A 19,537-nucleotide genomic window follows, 5' to 3' on the forward strand; every position below is an offset into this window, starting at 1 on the left:
AAACTTTTGACAGGTTGTGTGTGTAACTTTCTCTGTAGATTTTTGGGGTTTGTGTGAAAAAAAAGAAGAGATGTTTAATTGCTCTGGATTAAAATCATCTGTGAAAAACACAAATCAACCTAATTTCCCCTCGGAAAAATTGGTCCGCTTCTGAATATGGCTACAGAAAAATAAATTAGAAATATAATTAGTAATAACATCTCAGCTTTCTTATGTGTCTTTCTAGCAGCAGTGTTATGTAAGATTTCTGCTACCTTATTAGTGAACTATTTTCTTTGGAGGAACTTCAAGCAATTGACTTCTGCCACTCCTAGCTACAGCTGTAAACACCTAAACCTGGGTTGAAAACACATTGAGGGCGCTGGTTTGAGATCATAGGTGTGGAACTGACCACCATGGCTTTAAAATCCAGAATTCTGAGATGAGGGTCATAACCATAAGTCCTCTCCAAAGGCACATTCATACTGATCCTGTTGATCCTTAATATATTCCTCTCCGCATTCTCTTGTGCTTAAAAGGAAGCATCTCACCCTCATTCTGCATTTGTCACATGTAGACCCGCTGTGTTCAGATGATCTCAAGTTGCTGCTTGCATGCCGTTGCATAAGCATGAACCACAGAGGAGCCGTAGATTGTGCATCTGTCTGGCCCTCAAGCACTCAGTAAACCTCTGAGGAGTAATTGATTTATATCCAAACAACAAGGAAGATGTTTTGCTATTGCCTTGCTCCAGGGTGAAATGAGTCTCACATTTTGGTTTAACAATGCTCTTTCCTTTGCTGCTTCCATAGGGTTCACGTATGCAGTACTTTAATCTTTGTATCATTTTCACTTTCTTTTCTTTTCCCCCCCTCTTGTTCAGCTCGCTCCAGAGAACACTCTACTATCCTTCAACCGAGCTCTGCAGAGAAATGTTAGTGGGTTGGAGGCGGATGTGACCATCAGGTATTCATACATTCATTCTGTCTTGGTACAGTTCAATCAATAGATTATACAGAGCAGTGTGTGTCTAAAGGCACAAGGCCACAGTGTGTGTTTCAAAGTGTGAATCCTTGTGTGGCAGAGCGAGACTGCTATAATGAGAGGTTGGCATGAGTGGTGACGTCTCTTTAACCCAGGGAGTGCACAGTAATTGAACACTGGGACAGACAGGAAGACTTTATAAAGAAGCCCATTTAAGCTATAATCTACTCTGCCTGCACATCTTTAGATAATGGAGCAGAAATTGTCCATCTGTTGTGTTGTAATTTATCTTGGTTAAAGAGAGTCATCACTCAAGCTTTTTTGATTGAGATATCTCAAATACAAGTGAAGCTCTATATGGAGAGAATCTCTGGCATAATGTTGATTACCACAAAAATCATTTTGACCTCATTTTTAAAAACACTGCAGCCTATTTGTTTGTTTTTTGTGTGTTTTTTTAACTGAAGTTTTAACTGAAGAAATGAAAAGCAAATATTTTTTTGTAATCCTTTAAAATCTATTACTAAATTTTTTTAATTCATCATTGAAATTAAATGTTTAGTCCTGATAGCATCTTCACCATTGTGTTGCAATGATACAGCTGCACTTTTTAAACGGTTGAGTCAGTTAAAAGAACAATATATATATTGTAAGAAACACTATAAAAATAAATGCAATTGAAAATGTAGTCTTGTGGACCGTTACTGCTTCGGGATTGGTTGTTTCAGGCAATGTATTGCTTTGGTTGGCAACATCTGGTTTAATTTCATTGAGAGGTGGTGGCACTGGTATAAAACCATATTCAAATCAAATGGATTGATGTGGCTTAGAGGTTAAATTATCTTGTCTGGTAACCCAAAGCTTCAATCACAAGCTACCACCATTGTGCTCTTTCAAGTCATTAAACCTCAGTTTATTGGTTCCCCTTTGTAAAGAGGCATCTGCCAAATGAAAAAAATAATACTACTACAGTTGTGTACAACTATCCCACTATTGCAATAAGTCCATACAGATGTTCTTCTGCCAGTGACAGCATACAGTAAGTCCACTCACCTCTTTTATTCACTCTCTTATCATTGAATATTACCCAGAAGTGCTGGCAGGTTCAGCCCTAATGGAAGCACTTTCTCAGTTGCATCTAAGTGCTGTCTAATCACACACTGCTGAGTAACTCTGGCTTTGGCTGTAGTCTAGATGGTGTGCCGTTCCTCATGAGAGACCGGACATTGAGGAGAACCACAAACGTGAGGAGAGTCTTCCCAGAGAGACAGTATGAGGATGCTTCACTCTTCAACTGGACTGATCTGAGCTCACTGAACGCTGGCCAGTGGTTTCTGAAGGTATGGGCCATTTTGGCTCTGAACCATGTCTACAATACAGCTGAAATAGAGATGTAGTAGTGTTAGTAATTTGCATTTATTTATGGCAACACTGAAGAGTGTTTTTAAATTTAAAATACTTGAATACTCACACTAAGCCTCTCTCTTGACCATTAATGGAAATTATATTGCAAAACAGGTCATTTGGATAAAACATTTCACAGTTATGATTTCAGCACATTAGTATATGTTCGCCCAAATTTATACATCGACCACTTAGTTTTGTGCAATCAGCCCAACCTAATGAACAATAACTATACTGCATTTCATGCAAAGTGATTAGCCAGTTATAACAGATATCATTTGCATATAGAAATCTTAAAGGTACAGTAACAAAAATGGTCTGTTGATCTCTAAGGGTTATGTAAATCTAAATTTTGACTTTTACTCCAATTATAAGTGGACTTCAATGTAATTAAGCAAAGTGTCATAGCTTCATAATTTAGGCTAAATGTCCTCGTTTTCTTTTGACTTTTAATTTTTTATTTTTTACATTAGGAATGTATAAGTATGTATATCTGCATATAGCTTGACTAACTGATTTCACTGAACGCAGGATGATCCTTTCTGGACTGTACAGTACATGTCAGTGTCCGAGCGCTGGTCGGTGGGGAACCAGACATTGTGCAGCCTGGAGCAGATGCTGGAACTAGCGGCTAAATCCAAGAGCTCGGCTGTATTCACTCTGCGTAGACCACCGCCCAATCACCCCCACCACCACGACTGGGTCAACCTCACCCTGGACACTGTTCTGAGGTCAGGAATACCACAACGGCAGGTTAGTCTTGAGGGAGTGATACTCACCTTTGATATGCTACTGGGAATCTCATTCGTCCTTGGCCTGGGGTTGAAATAGATACCTTTAGGATCCGTTTGTCCTTGTTTTTTATGGTTGTATAGTCGCGCCCCCTAGCTGTGAGTAAAACTAATTACATTATGGTTGAAACCTTATAAAGCCTACTATATCATATTTGATAAGCAAATTTCTAAGGCCTAAATTATCAACATGATCATAACTTTGCGGAAACACCTGTTTTACACAATCCGCTACATGCCTGCTGTCATCTGATTGATAGTTTATACTTTTTTCAGCAAGCTAAAAGCCTTTTAATATAATTGTAAAAATGTTTTTGCTGTGAACTCTTAACTGATTTTTATAAAGTTAACATAATAATAACTTTTATATTGTAAGTAATATTTTAAGATGAACACTGATGATTCAGGATGATTATTTATACAAAATGTTTTGAAAAATCTTAAAATACGAGTATCAAATATGATACAATGCATTATATGTTTTGCCCCATACAATAAATCAACAGAGCTTTGATCATAAAAAAGGAAGCATTTAAATATCATCATCAAAGACATTTTTTTGGATAATATAGAGTGACAACTGATATTTATATGCAATTTTTGTATGTAATCTGCTATACTGTTATAAAGATCTCATTGATTTACATTAAAATCTATCAGAAATTCATCTTACTTTTTTGTGCATAAAAATATCAGCAAAATATGTTTTGCTCAATTTGGGCCTCTGAATATATATTTTCCCCTCCTTGAATACAAGTTCCATATTGTCCTATATCATAATTTATATAATATTAAATCTTATTCATGATACTTTTTTCATTTATAATTAGATTTTTCTGACTATTACTTTATATGTCAGGCTTCACAGGGTTAATACAGTAACTGTTTTGTGTATGTAGGTGATGTGGACGGTGGACAGTAACAGGGAGATGGTGAGGCAGGTTGCTCCAGGTTTACAGCAGACCTCAGTACAGAAGCTGCCCCTCAACACACTCCATCACAAAGACATCAGCAGGGTCCTGCTGCGCTACAACCAGGCCTCTGTGCAGGACGTCCGGTAGGCCTCTGCCCTACTTACAAACACCTGGTCTCACTTACAACATCCACATTACACGATAAGGGACAGTTTGGGAACAAAAGCTGCAGTGTCTGCACAAGTGTAATGTAACGGAAATGCAGTTGTTCAGCCAAACTCAAGCTATATTATAGCCAATGTTGCTATTCCAGGCCACAATTTAGCTTGTAAGCTTGTTGCTCACATCTTAATTCAACATAAAAAGCCATAGCAACAACAAACAAGCACAGTGAAAATAAGAGATTGACAAAAATATGTTGCAGTTGGTGTGAATAGGCTTTTAGTCCCCAGTCAAGTGTGTAAAATCTGTGTTTATTTGAATAGGCTGTATAATGAGAACAACATCAGTCTGACTCTGTATTCGGTGAACGCCCCGTGGCTGTATTCTCTGCTGTGGTGCAGTGGGGTGTCGTCCGTCTCCTCTGAAGCCCCGCAGGTGCTGAGGAAGGTGCACTATCCGCTCTGGCTCATGGTACAAACCCTCCTCCTCATTAGGCAATGGATTAGAAATATAATTGGTCAACATCTGCTGCTCTGGCCTTTATTCAAAATAAAAGCATACTGCTTTATTCAATTTATTTTGCTTATTTATTTATTTTTACTAGAATATAAAACAAATATACTAAATATGTTAATTGAGTGAATGACATATTTTGTATATAATATATATTGATAAAATTATCTCATGCAATATAATATTCAGGAGCATGTTTTATATGCATTGCACAATTTCCCTTGCACCATCTAGTGGTGTGTGTGTGTGCCTCACTAGCATTTGTGTCTTTCCAGACTCCAGATGAGTACTGCTTGATATGGATCTCCACTGATCTCATTTCCTTTGCTGTAGTTCTGGGAATATTTATATTCCAGAAGTAAGTGTTCACTTGTTTGACATGGTATGCTGTAGATTATAGGAATTATGTACTATTGAAAATAATTATTTTAGTATTATATATATCCTGTTAAAGGGATACTCCACTTTAAAATGAAAATTCTGTCATCATATACTCACCCTCATGTTGTTTCAAACCTGTATGAATTTCTTTCTTCTGCTGAACAGAAAGGAAGATATCTAGAAGAATGTGAGTAACCAGACAGTTTTAGATACCATTGACTTCCATAGTAGGAAAAAAATATACTATGGAAGTCAATGGTATCTAAAACTGTCTGGTTACTCACATTCTTCTAGATATCTTCCTTTCTGTTCAGCAAAAAAAAGAAATTAGTATATGATGACAGAATTTTCATTTTTCGGTGGAGTATCCCTTTAAGGTATTTATTAATATACTGAATTGGCTTTTATTTTTTAGATTTTCATTTTTCTTTTTCATTTTGTTGAAGTTTTAATAATCATTTTATTTGTCTTTTTTAGTCAAGTTTATATATGTGTGTGTGTGTGTGTGTGTGTGTGTGTGTGTGTGTGTGTGTGTGTGTGTGTGTGTGTGTGTGTGTGTGTGTGTGTGTGTGTGTGTGTGTGTGTGTGTGTGTATTTGTATTTAACTTTAGTATTTATAAATAAATAATTTCAGTTAGTTGTCAAGGCAACATTTCTCATTTCCATTTATCACATATTTATATATTTATTTTATTTAGCTTTTTTCCAACTAATGAAAACATTTTATATATATATATATATATATACATTTAGTTTTAGTTAACACTAACAATATCTTAGGACTTCTTTCCAAATTTCCAACACATACTATACACTAACATACTTTAATAAAATATTAAATATTCATCTCAGTTTAAATCCTTTCAATCTCATCTACATTACGAGCAATACAATATTAGCAAATAGAAATATTAATGTTTATAGAACGTTAGAGTATTTTGCATATAAATATTTAGTTTTTACTACTAAAGAGATATTTTCAAATTTATGTTCAGTATGAACTTGCAGTTTTTTACTGCTTAAATTCACCCAAACATTACAGTTTTAGTCTAAAAGAAAATATGACTTTGAATGTTGTAGTAATGAAAGCTAAAAGTTGTTTAAAGTCATTCTTAAGATTGTAAATTCTAGTACACATACATTACATCACTTTGTTTCGATTGTTTCACACAATCAAATTGTGTTGCAGCTTCGTTACAGACAAACAAAATATGAATGCATCCTGAACCATGGTTAGAGAGAAGGAAAGAAGAATAAATAAGAAGAAAATGTGTTTGCATTGATGTTGTATTGGATGTTTAGCATACTCAGCAGTTATTTTTCATTATGATATTTAATGTTCCAGATCAGCATCACTGGTTAATGTGTGAAATGAGAACTCAGTGTTTTGTGGGGCTCTGGATCCTCCACGTTTGCTGCGCTTGCCATTGTGACATTTGCATCTGCTTTTCTGAACTGACCTCTTGATTCTCTCCCTTTCTTTTACCCCTTTCTTCCACCTCTCCTCCTCTCCTTCTTGCTCTCTGCCTGATGTGCATGCTCCTCTTCTCTGCTGCATTCTGGCATCTCTCAGCTATCACATAATCAGGTAATTGGGTCAGCACTGTTGGCCCATGCTGCCAGTGTATATCTCCCTTTCTTGCCCTTCTTTCTCTGTTTCAATCTATCTGCCTGGATCTTTTGTTTGACCTGGATTTTGTCAATGCTACTACTAACTCTTCTCACTAAACCTCAGCCCACATGATTACACTTTATCACTTAACATATAATTCATATTTAATTCAGGTTTATACAGGAAATACACTGTAGGATTTTGCTATGATGCTCAGTCACCTCCTATACTGGATGAGCAACAATCACAAATGACTGACAGTTACGTTTAGATGCTTTTATTTCTGCAAGAGTCATTTTCTACTGTTGCAGAGAAGTATTTCCCCCCCCAAAAATTACTTTTATATTTTAAGGTCATCTATACCGGTCATATGGTTTAAATCTGATTGTCTTGTTTTTGAGCCAACAACACAGCCAAAATGTCAGTTGTGACAGATGGTGTTGGATATTATCAGGAAAAAAACCATACTTTGTATAACAGATGGTCATTATAGATTAACATGCTTGTTTTTGGTTCATACAAAAATCTAAGTCTTAAGAGTTTAGTGAATTATTCATACACTTGCATTCAAATATTTGGGGGTCGGTAAGATTTTTTCGAAATGTTTTTGAAAGAAGTCTCTTATGCTCACCAGGGCTGCATTAATTTGATCAAACATACAGTAAAAATTGTAATATTGTTCAATGTTATTACAATTTAAAAGAACTGTTTTCTATTTTAATATAATTATATTGTAATTTCTTCCTGTGATGGCAAAGCTGAATTTTCAGCATCATTACGTCACATGATCCTTCAGAGATCATTCTGATATGATTCTTTTCTTCTCAAGGAACATTTCTTATTATTATCAGTGTTGAAAACAACAACTAAATATTTTTGTGGAAACCATGAAACAGTTTTTTCAGGACTCTTTGAAATATAAAATCTATATAACATTAACATTGGCTTTACTGTCAATTTTGATCGATTTAATGCAACATTGCTGAATAAAAGTATACATTTTTTACTTACCCCAAACTTTTGAACGGTATATAAATGCATTGTACCATATCTTAGTGTCTACCAATTACGTTAATAAATCACCTTGAGATTCATGAGTTAATTTGATTGTCAACACTGGGATTATAAATCAAAAATGAATGTTTTATTAGCAGAGTCAGCTGTAACAACGCATTCTCTGTTTGGCTACGGTCACTAAGGGCGGTTTGTGTACGTGTGTGTTTGTGTGTGCACGTGATCACAGGTGGAGAATGAGTGGGATGCGTAGCTACAATCCAGAGCAGATCATGCTGAGCGCAGCTGTCAGGAGATCCAGCAGAGATGTCAACATCATGAAGGAGAAGCTCATCTTCTCTGGTAAGAGCCACCAAAACACCTCCTGTTGGCATTTCTCATACTGCGTGTGTGTGTGTGTGTGTGTGTGTGTGTGTGTGTGTGTGTGTGTGTGTGTGTGTGTGTGTGTGTGTGTGTGTGTGTGTGAGAAAGAGCTTATTGGGCAAACAAAATGTGTAATAATGACTGTTAAACTAGATATTTCACATGGCAAAATACTGGTGCAACATTTACTTTTATTTAATGTCTCATTTATTACTCCTCAATGTCTTGCTTTTCACACCACCAAGCTCATTAGCACCATCTTGTGACTCAAAACTGAAGGGATTCACTATTAATTATAATATAGAGTGAGTAAAACATTTGATAAATGGCTAGAAACTCATGTTGAGGCCCAAGTTACAGCAAGAAAACTATAACGTCGCCAGGAACGTTAGGAACGAACCAGGAGAAAGTCCAAAGAGCTGAATGAGAAAGAACTTAAACCTGAAGAAGTTACACTGTAGTTAAATAATTATGTTAGTTGACTTGTCCATAGATAAAGTAAATTGAATTGCAGATTAAAAATATATAAATAAACAGTGTTGGGGAAAGTTGCTTTTTAAAGTAATGTGTTTTAAAGTATTGCGCCCTTTCACACCAAAAGTGACATGAATAAACCTCAGGCTGAAGGAAATGCAAATTCACATCTGTACAGTAGAGGGCGCATCTCAAACAAACCTTTCAGCTGCTCTGAATAACACTCTTACTCTAGCAATAAAAACAAAAGTTTTAGAAAAATCATGTTAAGAGAGTATCAAATACATCAGGCTTTTAAGGAGGAATGTTCAGTTGTACATCTGTCATCTTAGTATTGCATTGCATTATATGTTTTGCCCCTCATAACAGAACAAAACTACAGTGACAGCTGATATTTATATTCATTTTATGTAGGTAATCTACTATCCATCTTATGTTTTAACGCAAGAGTAGCCATTTTGAATGTGTGAGGCTTCCAGTGTCATCCACTTCCAGTTATTTTAGCAGTTTAAAAATCGCTTATTTCCGCGTTGCTAAATAAGGTGGATACTGTTATAAAAGATCTCATTGATTTACATTACAAGCTGTCAGAATTTCATCTTACGTTTAGCCCATATAAACATCAGCAACTGCACGAAATTGCTTATTTTTGCTCAGTTTGGGTCTGAGGTGATTTTTCCCTATTATCCTTTATCATATTATATGAGCCATAACAGCCTGGTGCATGAAATAAGATACTCAATCAAAAAACACTTGCAATCTTTTGTCTAAATATTCAATAAATAATGTTCCATAAACAAATCAAATGTCAGCCTTTACACAGGGTTAATGTCCGGTTAACTGTACACATGTTGCATGCATTTGTATTTTTGGATTAGCTTTGTGTGTGCATGTGTCCCAACGGTGTTCGCATGCCTCTGTGTGTTTTTAAGGTCAGCCACAGTAGCTGTCCACCTCCTGGGTTTGAGTCTTCCACTACTGTATGTCTCCGCATCCCTTCATCCCATTCCATCTCTTTCCCGAATCCTTCCCCTCTCCCTCCTGTCTCTTCCTGCATCCATTCATCCATCCATCAATCCATACTCCGCTGACATCCCACAGACTGAATGATCTGTAGCATCACTGGCCAGGGTAACTGTGGCCTGCGTATGGTGAGTATGAGGGGGAGGATCATTCAGATGTGTGGAATTCAAAAAGAACATCTACAATCACCAGCAACTCTGTTCCAAGTGTGCAAACTACATAGGCAGCTGTACCTTCTAATAAAGCATTATTATTATGTTGAACCTCACTTGAACCATTAGCAATCCTTCTAATATGCTGACTTGGTGATTTAAGGAACATTTCTTTTTAATATCAATGTTGAAAACAGTTGTGCTGCTTAAAGGTGTAGTAAGCGATTTCTGCAAAATGCTGTTGAAAATTTAAATCAACAACTAAGCAATTTTGTGAATATTTGTTTGTGTATGTGTTTGTTTGGGTGTCGATTTTAAATATCAACCGTGTTTCTCAGAAATCGCTGTGATATTAAAAAAAGATTTGATAGATCTTTTTCAGGATTCTTTGATGAATAGAAAGTAAAAAAAAAAAAAAAAATCAATTATTTAAAATAGAAATCTCTTGTAACATTATAAATGTCTTTTAATTTGATCAGTTTCTATTGATTTACTGAGTAAACGTACTGAATGAAAAATTGTTTCCCTCAATTTTGTCTGAATATGAGAGACTTCTGATGTTAGCATCCAGCTAAGCTGATAAACAAATCAGCACAAAAACACAATATTGAGTAAAATGTTAAATTTTAGTTATATTGATATTGTTGAATAAAAGTGATGACATCTAACCTTGACTAAAAGTGAATAAATGTTATTTTGAGTGAAAAACTACTTCTTCGTAATACCAACTGACATAAGGTTGAAAAAGAAGCACACCTGATGCCTCATAAAATGCAGACTACGTAGGCAGCTCACTAAGGTTTGGAACAGAGCCGGTGTGTCTCAAGTGTGTTTAAAGGTCCTCGGTTCGCGATTTTGCATTGTCTTGCAAACGTCCTATATGTTAAACTTTATTTTTATAGCCTTCTTTCATCTTTTTCCACAGAGGTGAGCAACGGAGTCAGCAGCGATGAACCATACATGGAAAATGGATTTAACTACTACACCAATTAAGGTGTTGCTCATTGACTCATGGAGCGAAAAACATGCATCACATCCTGAACCAACTTGTGGTGTATCCTCTGAACTGACTACTGACTTAACTCTTAGTCTACTGGTGATGATGGGACTCTTGTACAGTTTTGTTTTTCCTTCCGCTAAGTTGCTCATTCTAAATTCTGGACAACAAAGAGAAGTATGAAGTGTGGTTTTTCTGACTATTACCAAATCTGTGGCCTCTTCCCCCACGTAACGCTTGAGGATGCTGGAATGCCTGTTACTTGCTTCGTATTGCAAGCATGCCTGTGATAATATAGTGGATTTTATCTATCGGTTTTTGGGGATTTTATTTTTTTCTAATCTTCCATAGCCAGCCAACGTGGAGTATAACGTATATAATGCCAGCTTTTTTTTTTTTTCTAGACCTTGATTTGATGTGATATTCACAGTCTAATGATGCCTTCTGTTCAAACGGTTGTAAATTTTGTAGAATTAACAGGTGTTTACAGAGTGCCTGCCTTTAGCCCTCCAGTGATATTTACCGTGTTTGATATTCCACCTATTTAGCATGTGGTTCAGTTGTCATTTTGAGAGGAAATCACCCAGCCTTATCATCTTGGTCGGTATGATGCCAGAATACATGGAACATTTAGGCACGTGTTCTGCATACATACCTGTGGTTTGATTTAAGAAAAACTAAATAATCCCCTCATTAGTTTGGAATGGGGGATTACAGAAACCAAAAGTTAAAGTTATAGTTTAGTTTAGGCTGTAGTTGAACACTGTTTATAAGGAAAGCTGGCTTGGAGTTTCGATGCAGTGCAATATTACTTGGACACTGTCCTATAATAAAAAGTGTTTGAATGTTGTTAAGTGACTTTTATTTTTTAAACTATTAAATTATAATTTTAGCCTCAACCCTCTTGTTTAAGTAGCTTTTCATGTATTGAACACTTTGTACAGGGCTTCCTGTTGCTGAGGTGCCCTGACCCCAGACTTAATATTGTAAATGTGAGATGTGACATTGTTTACAGTGGTTGTGCTGTCACACAGAGGACGGGGGCTGGACGATTGTGCTGGTTGATGTTTTTATGATGTGTTTCAGAGGTCAGTCAATAAAAAATAAAAAACTCTGCAGATTTTACAGTGTTTGTATTTCTTTGCACAGTAGCAAAAGTTAAAGGATTTTAATGACACACATGAAATGGTACAGGACTTTTACAAAAATAGAATTATAATAATTCAATATTTTGAACAGTTACAGGAAATGTTTGGATATGCATTCACGCTGATAAATGTATCATAACACTTCTCTTTTGACTTATTTACTGTGTTCTGGACTCTGACATATGTAAAGTGCAATAAACTTAAGTTCACACTTTGCATTATTGATTTTCACCTCCAATATTGAGTATTTAGTATTACGTAAACAGAACAGGCAAACACACAAAAAAATTGTTTCGCTTTTTTTTTTTTGTCCATAAGGTTAAATATACTTCATATATGGACAGAAAAAATAGAATGTGAAACTTTAAGCATGAAATATATATTTTAATTAAATCTTTTAATTCACTTATATTCTAAAAAGTTTCAGTTTGAATATTTCTTGAACGTAATCCCACATTGGTCATGCTGGTACATTTTTTTATGTTTTATATTTAACAGTTGGCAGTTACTGTTTACTACAAGACTAATATTTAACTCTATTAGAAAAACAGAACAAACTTGCATAAAAAGACAAGTCTTTTAAAATAAAATAATCAGACTATGCTTAATCTATCAAACACATTTAAATGTGGAAATAATAAAAAGGCACAAGCAAAACTCCAGCAGACAGAAACAGCTAGCTGTTAAGATAGCTAGCCTCTGCAAAATAAATAAATAAATAGCTGAGACTGGAATGATTATTCAGTTATATACAAACAGCTGCTTCCCTGAATACAACATCATTAAACCTGCCAAAACCAGTTGGAAAAGACTTATTGCACAGTTAGTACCAGTTAGGCACACAGATGGCAACAAACTAATCGATATTGTCCCAAGCAGACACTCGCTCGGGATAACAGGAGAAAAACATTCTCTCAATGCTATTTATATGATGAAGATCTAAATAAATACTCTGCATCTGTTCAGAAGATAAACATACAAATTGTGATTTGGGCAAAAAACTCCAGACATTAAGAACAAATGCTCATTGCGTTTGGCCCGATTCATCGCAAAGCTAATGCATTTGAGGAAGCAAAGACATTAAACATGTCGTTTAACCAGTTTTTGGCTTGTTGGCACAGATCAGTCATGTGACAAATGCCCAAGCAGCAGTTCAAGTCTCTCGACCAATCAGCTGAAGTTGGTCTTGCGAAGGTGCCTGTTGGGAATTTCAATTGCGCTGACCTGGAGAGGCCAAGAGCCGCCCATGATGCCTGCCTGAATGGCCACCCCGGTCACCACGGCCAGGTCAGGGTCCACGGAGGTGTTCGGGTCCTTCCCAAAGTACTGACTGATGAGCTGTCTAATGCGGGGGATCCTCGTAGATCCTCCGACCAGGACAATCTCATCCACCTCCTCTTTCTCTAGATGGCCCTCTATGAGGACAGTCTCAATGGGTGCCAGAATCTTCTGGAAGAGATCTGCATTGAGCTCCTCGAAAAGTTCCCGCGTCAGCTTCTCCTGAAACAGGACTTTTTCCTCTTGTGCTCCATTCTCTCCTGTTGTCTGCAGGTGAAGAGGAACTCGGAGATGAACTTGAGAGTCCTGGGTGAGGTTGAGTTTGGCGGCCTCGACAGCCTGTCGGAGAAGGTGGATGTCTTCTTTAAGAGTAGGGGGCACGCCGTACTGCTGCCGCACTCGCTCCATGGAGAACTGCAACAAACGCTGGGTGAAGTCCTGCCCTCCAAGCTTGTTATTACCTATGGAGATAAAAACATGTTAATCACGTGCTGAAACAGGATGAGGCTTGTGCACCTGATGTGGCATCATTTCCATGCGTGTTAAATGTCAGTGAGGTTTCAGTGAGAGTATTACCCAAAACCTTGCAACCTAAATACCCATTGAGGTCAAACCACTGAGCCTGGGGAAAAATGTGTATGTAAAATAAAAGTTCATAACCAGGGCACCAACCTCCATATTCTAGACAATGAATTTCCAGTAATTTTAATTTTATAGAAATAACACTCACAAAACATAACCAGGCAAAAAATATTGTAGAACTGAGCAGAACTAGAAAAAACTTGTATTGACTAGAAATTTCCATGACCTTTTAATTTAATTCTGACATTAAGTACAATACAACTAAGTAAAAAGCAATATTCAATACACCCACATGAGATTTTCTATAGAACGAACAGTTTTCTATAGAAAGTGTTTTCAAGTGGTATGTGTCGCCCCCCTCAATAATTAGATTTCGCCATGAAGAAATGTTTCACTAAACGTCAGAGACAATCCTCACACTCATTGGCTGCCGTCTCAGTAGATACGCAAGTCACTAAGAGTAAAACATTTTTAAAACATAAAAAAAAAAAGAAAAAAAAAAGGTATAAGTCTAAATTTTTTATTATTATGCATCTCATATATAGTTGGTCTGAGCAAAAAGGCAGACTAGCTGAATGAAAATGCAAATTCACTGTTTGGCAGTAGGTGGAGCTTATGGAAAAGCAGTGGGCTTATAAACCACTGTATTAGGTATTATACAGAGGTAGGATGAAAAGAAAATGCCATGGAAATTTTTCTGAGACCGTTCTTTTCAGACATACATTCATATAAACACCCCCAACAACAGAAAAATCCTCACGTGTATAATTCATAATTAAATGAATAAGTGTGGTATAAGTGCAAAAAAACATTAAAGTTAAAATAAAATAATTAAGCTTCCCCCAGTTGTGCCCTGACAACTGTACATACACACTTAAGCAAGTAACAAAAAGTAATCCTGCCCATTAATAGCCACATATATATATATATCTACCACAGTAAAATCTCTGTGCTGACACATTTATAATGTCAATCACAATCCGACTCACCTGCCATTGCTCTGGTGAGGAACATGCCACCCTGCTTATTGAGAAGTGACACATCTAGTGTTCCTCCTCCAAGATCCACCACTAGCACATTAAACACTTCTGCCTTATGCAGTCCATAAGCCATTGCTGCCGCCGTGGGCTCGTTGATCACCCGCAGAATGTCCAGCCCTGGATAAAAAAAAAAGAGATGCACAGTGATTGATCATTGAACTGTTATAGATTTTAACCAGAACATTATCAACAGGCTAATTTCAATAGAAAGACCTAAGTAAGCGGTCACTGTCACACAAGGTGTGGTGACATAAGCTAAATTTTGTGTGCAAAAAAAAGATCCATTGTCAATAGCGTAGAGATGAATGGAAGAAATTGGAGAACAATATCAAATGTGACCACACCTGAAACGGTCATGAAACCCTAAAGCACATTTTTTCAGATGTTAAAGGCCAAAATATAAGTTTTTTTAGCTTTTAGTATGAATATGTTAGGATTAATGTTATGAATAAGCTGGTGTGTTCCAAACCAGTGACAATCACAAAAAGTTGTACCAACGTCACGAAAAGTGAGGTAGCCTATATGCGTTTAATTTGGACTGGTGATTGGCTGCCGTGGCTGGACAGTATGAAATTAACTTCAGCAGTTTCTGAGCTTTTCTCTGCATTATTCATAAGAATGAACTTGTTAAATCCAATTAATGCGGTGTCTTATGCATGAGATCGCATTACAGCAGAGAATTCAAATTAGGAGTGGGTGATATTGCAAAAATATCATATCACAATTTTTTTCAGGAAAATCACGATTTCGGCACTGACACATTCCAGCATGGACATCGGACACATTCCGGCACAGACACCCGAACGGAGACATTCCGGCACTGTGTCCGGACACATTCCGGCACATAGGGCTGTAATCTCACAGTCGATTAGTCAATTATTGGTCGATACGTTCTGGCTCGACCAAAATTCTGATTGGTCGATTTTTTGCCACGTTCATTTCATTCGTTTTGCCGCGCTCATTTCATCAGGTGGAAAGCACTAATTGCTAATGGGGGTGTTTTCAGAGCACCCCTATTTTACAGGTAACAGTCTGTCTTCAGAACACCCCCCCTTGTTTTAACTTCTTTTGGATTAGCCCAACCCACTGGAGAAGAGAGACAGATTGAAGAAAGTAGGCTACTAGAAGGTTTGCTTTATTGCTTTTGCAGTTATTCACTTTATTTCGTTTCTGCTCTTGATCTAGTCAGGTTAAAACCAGACCATTCTCAGTAGTAACTGAGTTATGGTCTGGCAAAGCTTCATTAATAACTCATTTCCAAAGGGACATCCAACGGACGTCACTCAAATGCCTCTGGGTGCAATTGGATAGACCTAAAACCAATCAGAGCGATCGTCATCATGTAAAGCCAACGCTGTCAGAGCCGACGGACTCGTGTGTCAGACTCATTTCAGTGCAAAATAATTAGGTCAAAAACGATTTAATATACTGCAAATAGCCTACTAGTTTTCTATGTTTATTTATAATTAATTTAGGCGGACAACAAGGCTACCAAGTAGCCTACAGTGCGCAGCTAATTAATTTAACAGGTTTTTTTCCTAACGTAATTTTTAGTCGAAAATTTCAGTACTTTAGTCGACCAAGACGGTTGCCACGGACGGCAATACATTTTCGGCGGACCATTACTTTTCGGCACGACACCGGCACCAGACACATTCAAGCACGGACACGGACACATTTTGGCACGGACATCGGACACATTCCATCACGGACACCGTGTATGGACACATTCCGGCATGGATACCGTGTCCAGAATTTTCATTTTTGGGTGAACTATCCTTTTAAGGACAAGCGGCAGCATGTTTACTATTAGGCTACTGTCACTTTAAGACCGGTACGCATCTAATATACATGCATATGACATGCAGACGATTTTCTCTCAAATGTTTGCTTTCACTTTAGACACAACCAACTGCGGTTATGTAAACTTTGTGTGTATTTGACAGTATTAACCCAATAAGACTCGAAAGATAACTTAGTCCAGTAACCAGGTGCTGTTTGACAGGCTTTTAGTGCCTGTGCGCTTCGGTTGTGCGAGCTCAGAAAAGAGCATGTTAGAGCAGCGCATCAGCACGACAATTAAGTGTTTAACCGGCAAGGCTTTAAAGCACATGCAAATAATACATTTTTGTGAATTGCAGAATCCTGTGAGTGTAACTCCACGTTAATGTGATGTGAATGTACGTCGCATTGTACAGTATGTTGAGACAGAGGCGCCAGAACTGAACTGATAGAATGCACTGTAACACGATACTACGAAATTTCTCCAAAAGCAGATCGTGGAGACATTTTAATCATCCACGATCAAAAATTGTGATATCGCACACCCCTAATTCAAATATCCCAAAAGACCGGTTCAGCGCTGTTCCTTCACCTCTGCCTGTTCAGCAGTGTTGTTGTCCTTCAGGCACATGATGTGTTGTACGTGTATGTTCCCTCAGTAACTAAAAAGTGCTGTTTGCATTTTCCCCGCGATGTGTTAAGAGCTGGAGTTTGACTACAAATACATGGGAGATATAGTGACTGTAACAATATGCGGAGCGCGCATGAGAGCGTTTTTTGTGTGGAATGCCGCAATTTATTTATTTTCATTATTTTTAGTTTCATGACACTTTAAGAAGTGAGCAGTAAACTGACCAGCTAGGTTAGCAGCTCTGATGGTGTAGTTTCTTTGCCTCTCATCAAACTCTGCCGGTACTGATATGATGGCTTTAGTAATAGGAACTCCCAGTTGCTTCTCCGCCATCTTTCTCATTTTGAGGAGGAGACGGGATCCGATGAATTCAGGAGTAACTGTAAAGGTGCTGTTTGTAGAGACTAAGAATTCTGCACTCCCATTGTTGAACATCACCTGTAAAATAGTAAAAAGAAAATGTCAGAGATACTGCAAGAGTAATGAATGAATGTAACACGTGAAATGCGTACCTTAAACGGGTATCGTGCACTCTCTCTCTCTAAAGTCTCTTGGTCAAAAATCTTCCCTATAAATCTCTTGGCATCGTAGATTGTGTTTTGAGGATTTGTGTCAGACAATTCCTGGGCCTCATGTCCAGAAAAGACGCCGGTAGGGGTGAACGACACCACACTCGGGATGCTTTTGCGACCTTTGTCATCTTCAATAACCTCAATATCGCCTGTGCCGGGGTGAAACACTCCCACCGAGCAGAACGTGGTCCCAAGATCTAACCCAATGACCCTGGGCTTCGGAGGAGGCAGGTATTGCTGTCCCAGATATCCTGCTAGGAATAAAGCCAGGATGACAGAACCTGTAGGGACATACAAATATATATGGCTGATGAAAAGAAAAGAATGGTGAAATCAGGCAATGAGCTCTCTAACAAAAACGTATTGTGGTACAGTATCAGATGGCAATAGCATGATAATTTTGTTATACCATAGACCCTATTGGTTACCATATGGATATGCCGTTCATAAGCATTACAAAGGATAACATGGTATATGTCCAAAAACATAGCATGTAGAAAAATAAAACATGGCAAAGACAATGATGCCGTTTGGTAGGGTGCCTATCTAACGTTAAACAATATTCCTGAAGCCCAAAATGCTGTCTAGCTAACTAGGTTTTGAGACACAGCTGCTGTAACAACTGTAATATAAAGAACAAAAGTCAGCTGTTATCTATAAATTGCGTATAAAATCCGCTTATGTTTGAGTCTGACTACTTTGTCTCACGCTAGACAAGACTAACTGTCCGATTTGGTTGAAATCAATCTAGTTATCCACGTACACAGTCAGTTATTTGGGACTGTCATCCCAGATGCGTCAGTTCGGTTTCTAGCTAACGGCTAACGCACACGAAGGTTTCTTCGGTTAAATTTGACATGTATCTTGCCGGGTACATTAGTTCAAACTAACACTTACCTATTATGGACATTTCTCCCGCCATGTCTCCAACACAATATGTTATGGATAACTGTACAAGAGATGTTCATTCAGTTTCTGCGCCGACAGTACGAACACATACACGTCAACCTAATACGAGCTGTTGAGCTTTGGGAGTTGTAGTTTTAGTCATCAGAGTCATGGTTACAAAGTGAGTGGAATTATCTATGTTGTAAACTACATTTCCCAAAATGCAAAACGCAAGCGGACTTTTGCACAATTTCCTGTTCGAACCATGGGAATTTAAAGGAAGTCAGTGCGTTTAATTATAAATAGAAATAAATAAGAAAATAAGGGCGTTTTTAAGTATGCATGGTACAAACAAACAAATAATGGTTATAATAATAACAACAATAACAATAATAATACATTTAAATCCAATCTCAAAATTAAGTTTGAGAGTAACATTTTAAAATATTCAAAATGAAGTAACATTTTAAAATATTAAATTCTTGGCAAACCTACATTTACAAAAAGAGTAGTATTATTAATCAAATAAAAATAGTTGTCCACTCTATTATAATATGTATCTGATCTGATACTATATTTTTCAGAGCAGATAAGGAAAATTAATAAATGTGTGTGTTCACAAACTTACATATTTCCTGCTACAAGATCGTAGTAAAATTGATAACATGGAAACATTGGGAATTTCTTTTTTAAACTGACTTGCCACAGTGCCCTGTCATTCAAATTATGACGCACCTGCATGAATATGATTAAAGATAAATAAGATCTCTGTGCCTGTCCTAATCTCAGTTCGTATAGACCTGTTTAAAAAAAAGTTCCTTTTTAATTTTCCAAAAATAAGCACATTTTAGGT

At 37.1% G+C, this 19,537-nt stretch overlaps 2 protein-coding genes and 1 long non-coding RNA gene across 4 annotated transcripts in view; 1 reads left to right on the forward strand and 2 right to left on the reverse strand.

Moving 5' to 3' along the window:
* Nucleotides 1-11,888, forward strand: part of gdpd5b (glycerophosphodiester phosphodiesterase domain containing 5b) — a 48,690-nt gene extending 36,802 nt beyond the window's left edge. The window contains exons 9-17 of one of the 2 annotated variants that reach the window (XR_014208647.1): nucleotides 863-945; nucleotides 2,153-2,303; nucleotides 2,899-3,120; nucleotides 4,058-4,215; nucleotides 4,558-4,705; nucleotides 5,023-5,105; nucleotides 7,984-8,096; nucleotides 9,524-9,742; nucleotides 10,692-11,888. Coding sequence is in view for 1 of the 2 variants with exons in the window: in XM_082179720.1 (XP_082035846.1) it covers nucleotides 863-945; nucleotides 2,153-2,303; nucleotides 2,899-3,120; nucleotides 4,058-4,215; nucleotides 4,558-4,705; nucleotides 5,023-5,105; nucleotides 7,984-8,096; nucleotides 10,692-10,759 (1,026 nt within the window). In the remaining variant the exon portion in view is untranslated. The remainder of the gene's footprint in view (nucleotides 1-862; nucleotides 946-2,152; nucleotides 2,304-2,898; nucleotides 3,121-4,057; nucleotides 4,216-4,557; nucleotides 4,706-5,022; nucleotides 5,106-7,983; nucleotides 8,097-9,523; nucleotides 9,743-10,691) is intronic. The other variant, XM_082179720.1, reaches the window with a different exon arrangement.
* Nucleotides 833-2,165, reverse strand: LOC309506167. Its single transcript, XR_014208669.1, has 2 exons — nucleotides 1,426-2,165; nucleotides 833-1,393 (listed from the first exon to the last, which is right to left on the reverse strand). It is a non-coding gene; the product is annotated as an uncharacterized lncRNA (long non-coding RNA).
* hspa13 (heat shock protein 70 family, member 13) lies at nucleotides 11,880-18,845 on the reverse strand. The gene is made up of 5 exons (XM_082179736.1): nucleotides 18,694-18,845; nucleotides 17,737-18,077; nucleotides 17,449-17,662; nucleotides 14,761-14,928; nucleotides 11,880-13,650 (listed from the first exon to the last, which is right to left on the reverse strand). Exons 1-5 carry the CDS (start codon nucleotides 18,716-18,718, stop codon nucleotides 13,082-13,084), a joined length of 1,317 nt encoding a protein of 438 aa, XP_082035862.1. The 5' UTR covers nucleotides 18,719-18,845; the 3' UTR covers nucleotides 11,880-13,081.
* Between the last annotated feature and the right edge of the window lie 692 nt (nucleotides 18,846-19,537).

The sequence above is a fragment of the Leuciscus leuciscus genome (genome assembly GCF_965113295.1).
Source record: "Leuciscus leuciscus genome assembly, chromosome: 9".
Lineage (NCBI taxonomy): Eukaryota > Metazoa > Chordata > Actinopteri > Cypriniformes > Leuciscidae > Leuciscus > Leuciscus leuciscus.

Coding starts and splice junctions, on each gene's coding strand:
- hspa13 (XM_082179736.1), bottom strand. CDS start 18,718: ATGGCGGGAGAAATGTCCATAATAG. Junction 17,663..17,736: donor GTGCACGATACCCGTTTAAG/GTACGCATTTCA, acceptor ACTATTTTACAG/GTGATGTTCAACAATGGGAG. Junction 14,929..17,448: donor CAGAGCTGCTAACCTAGCTG/GTCAGTTTACTG, acceptor TTTTTTATCCAG/GGCTGGACATTCTGCGGGTG.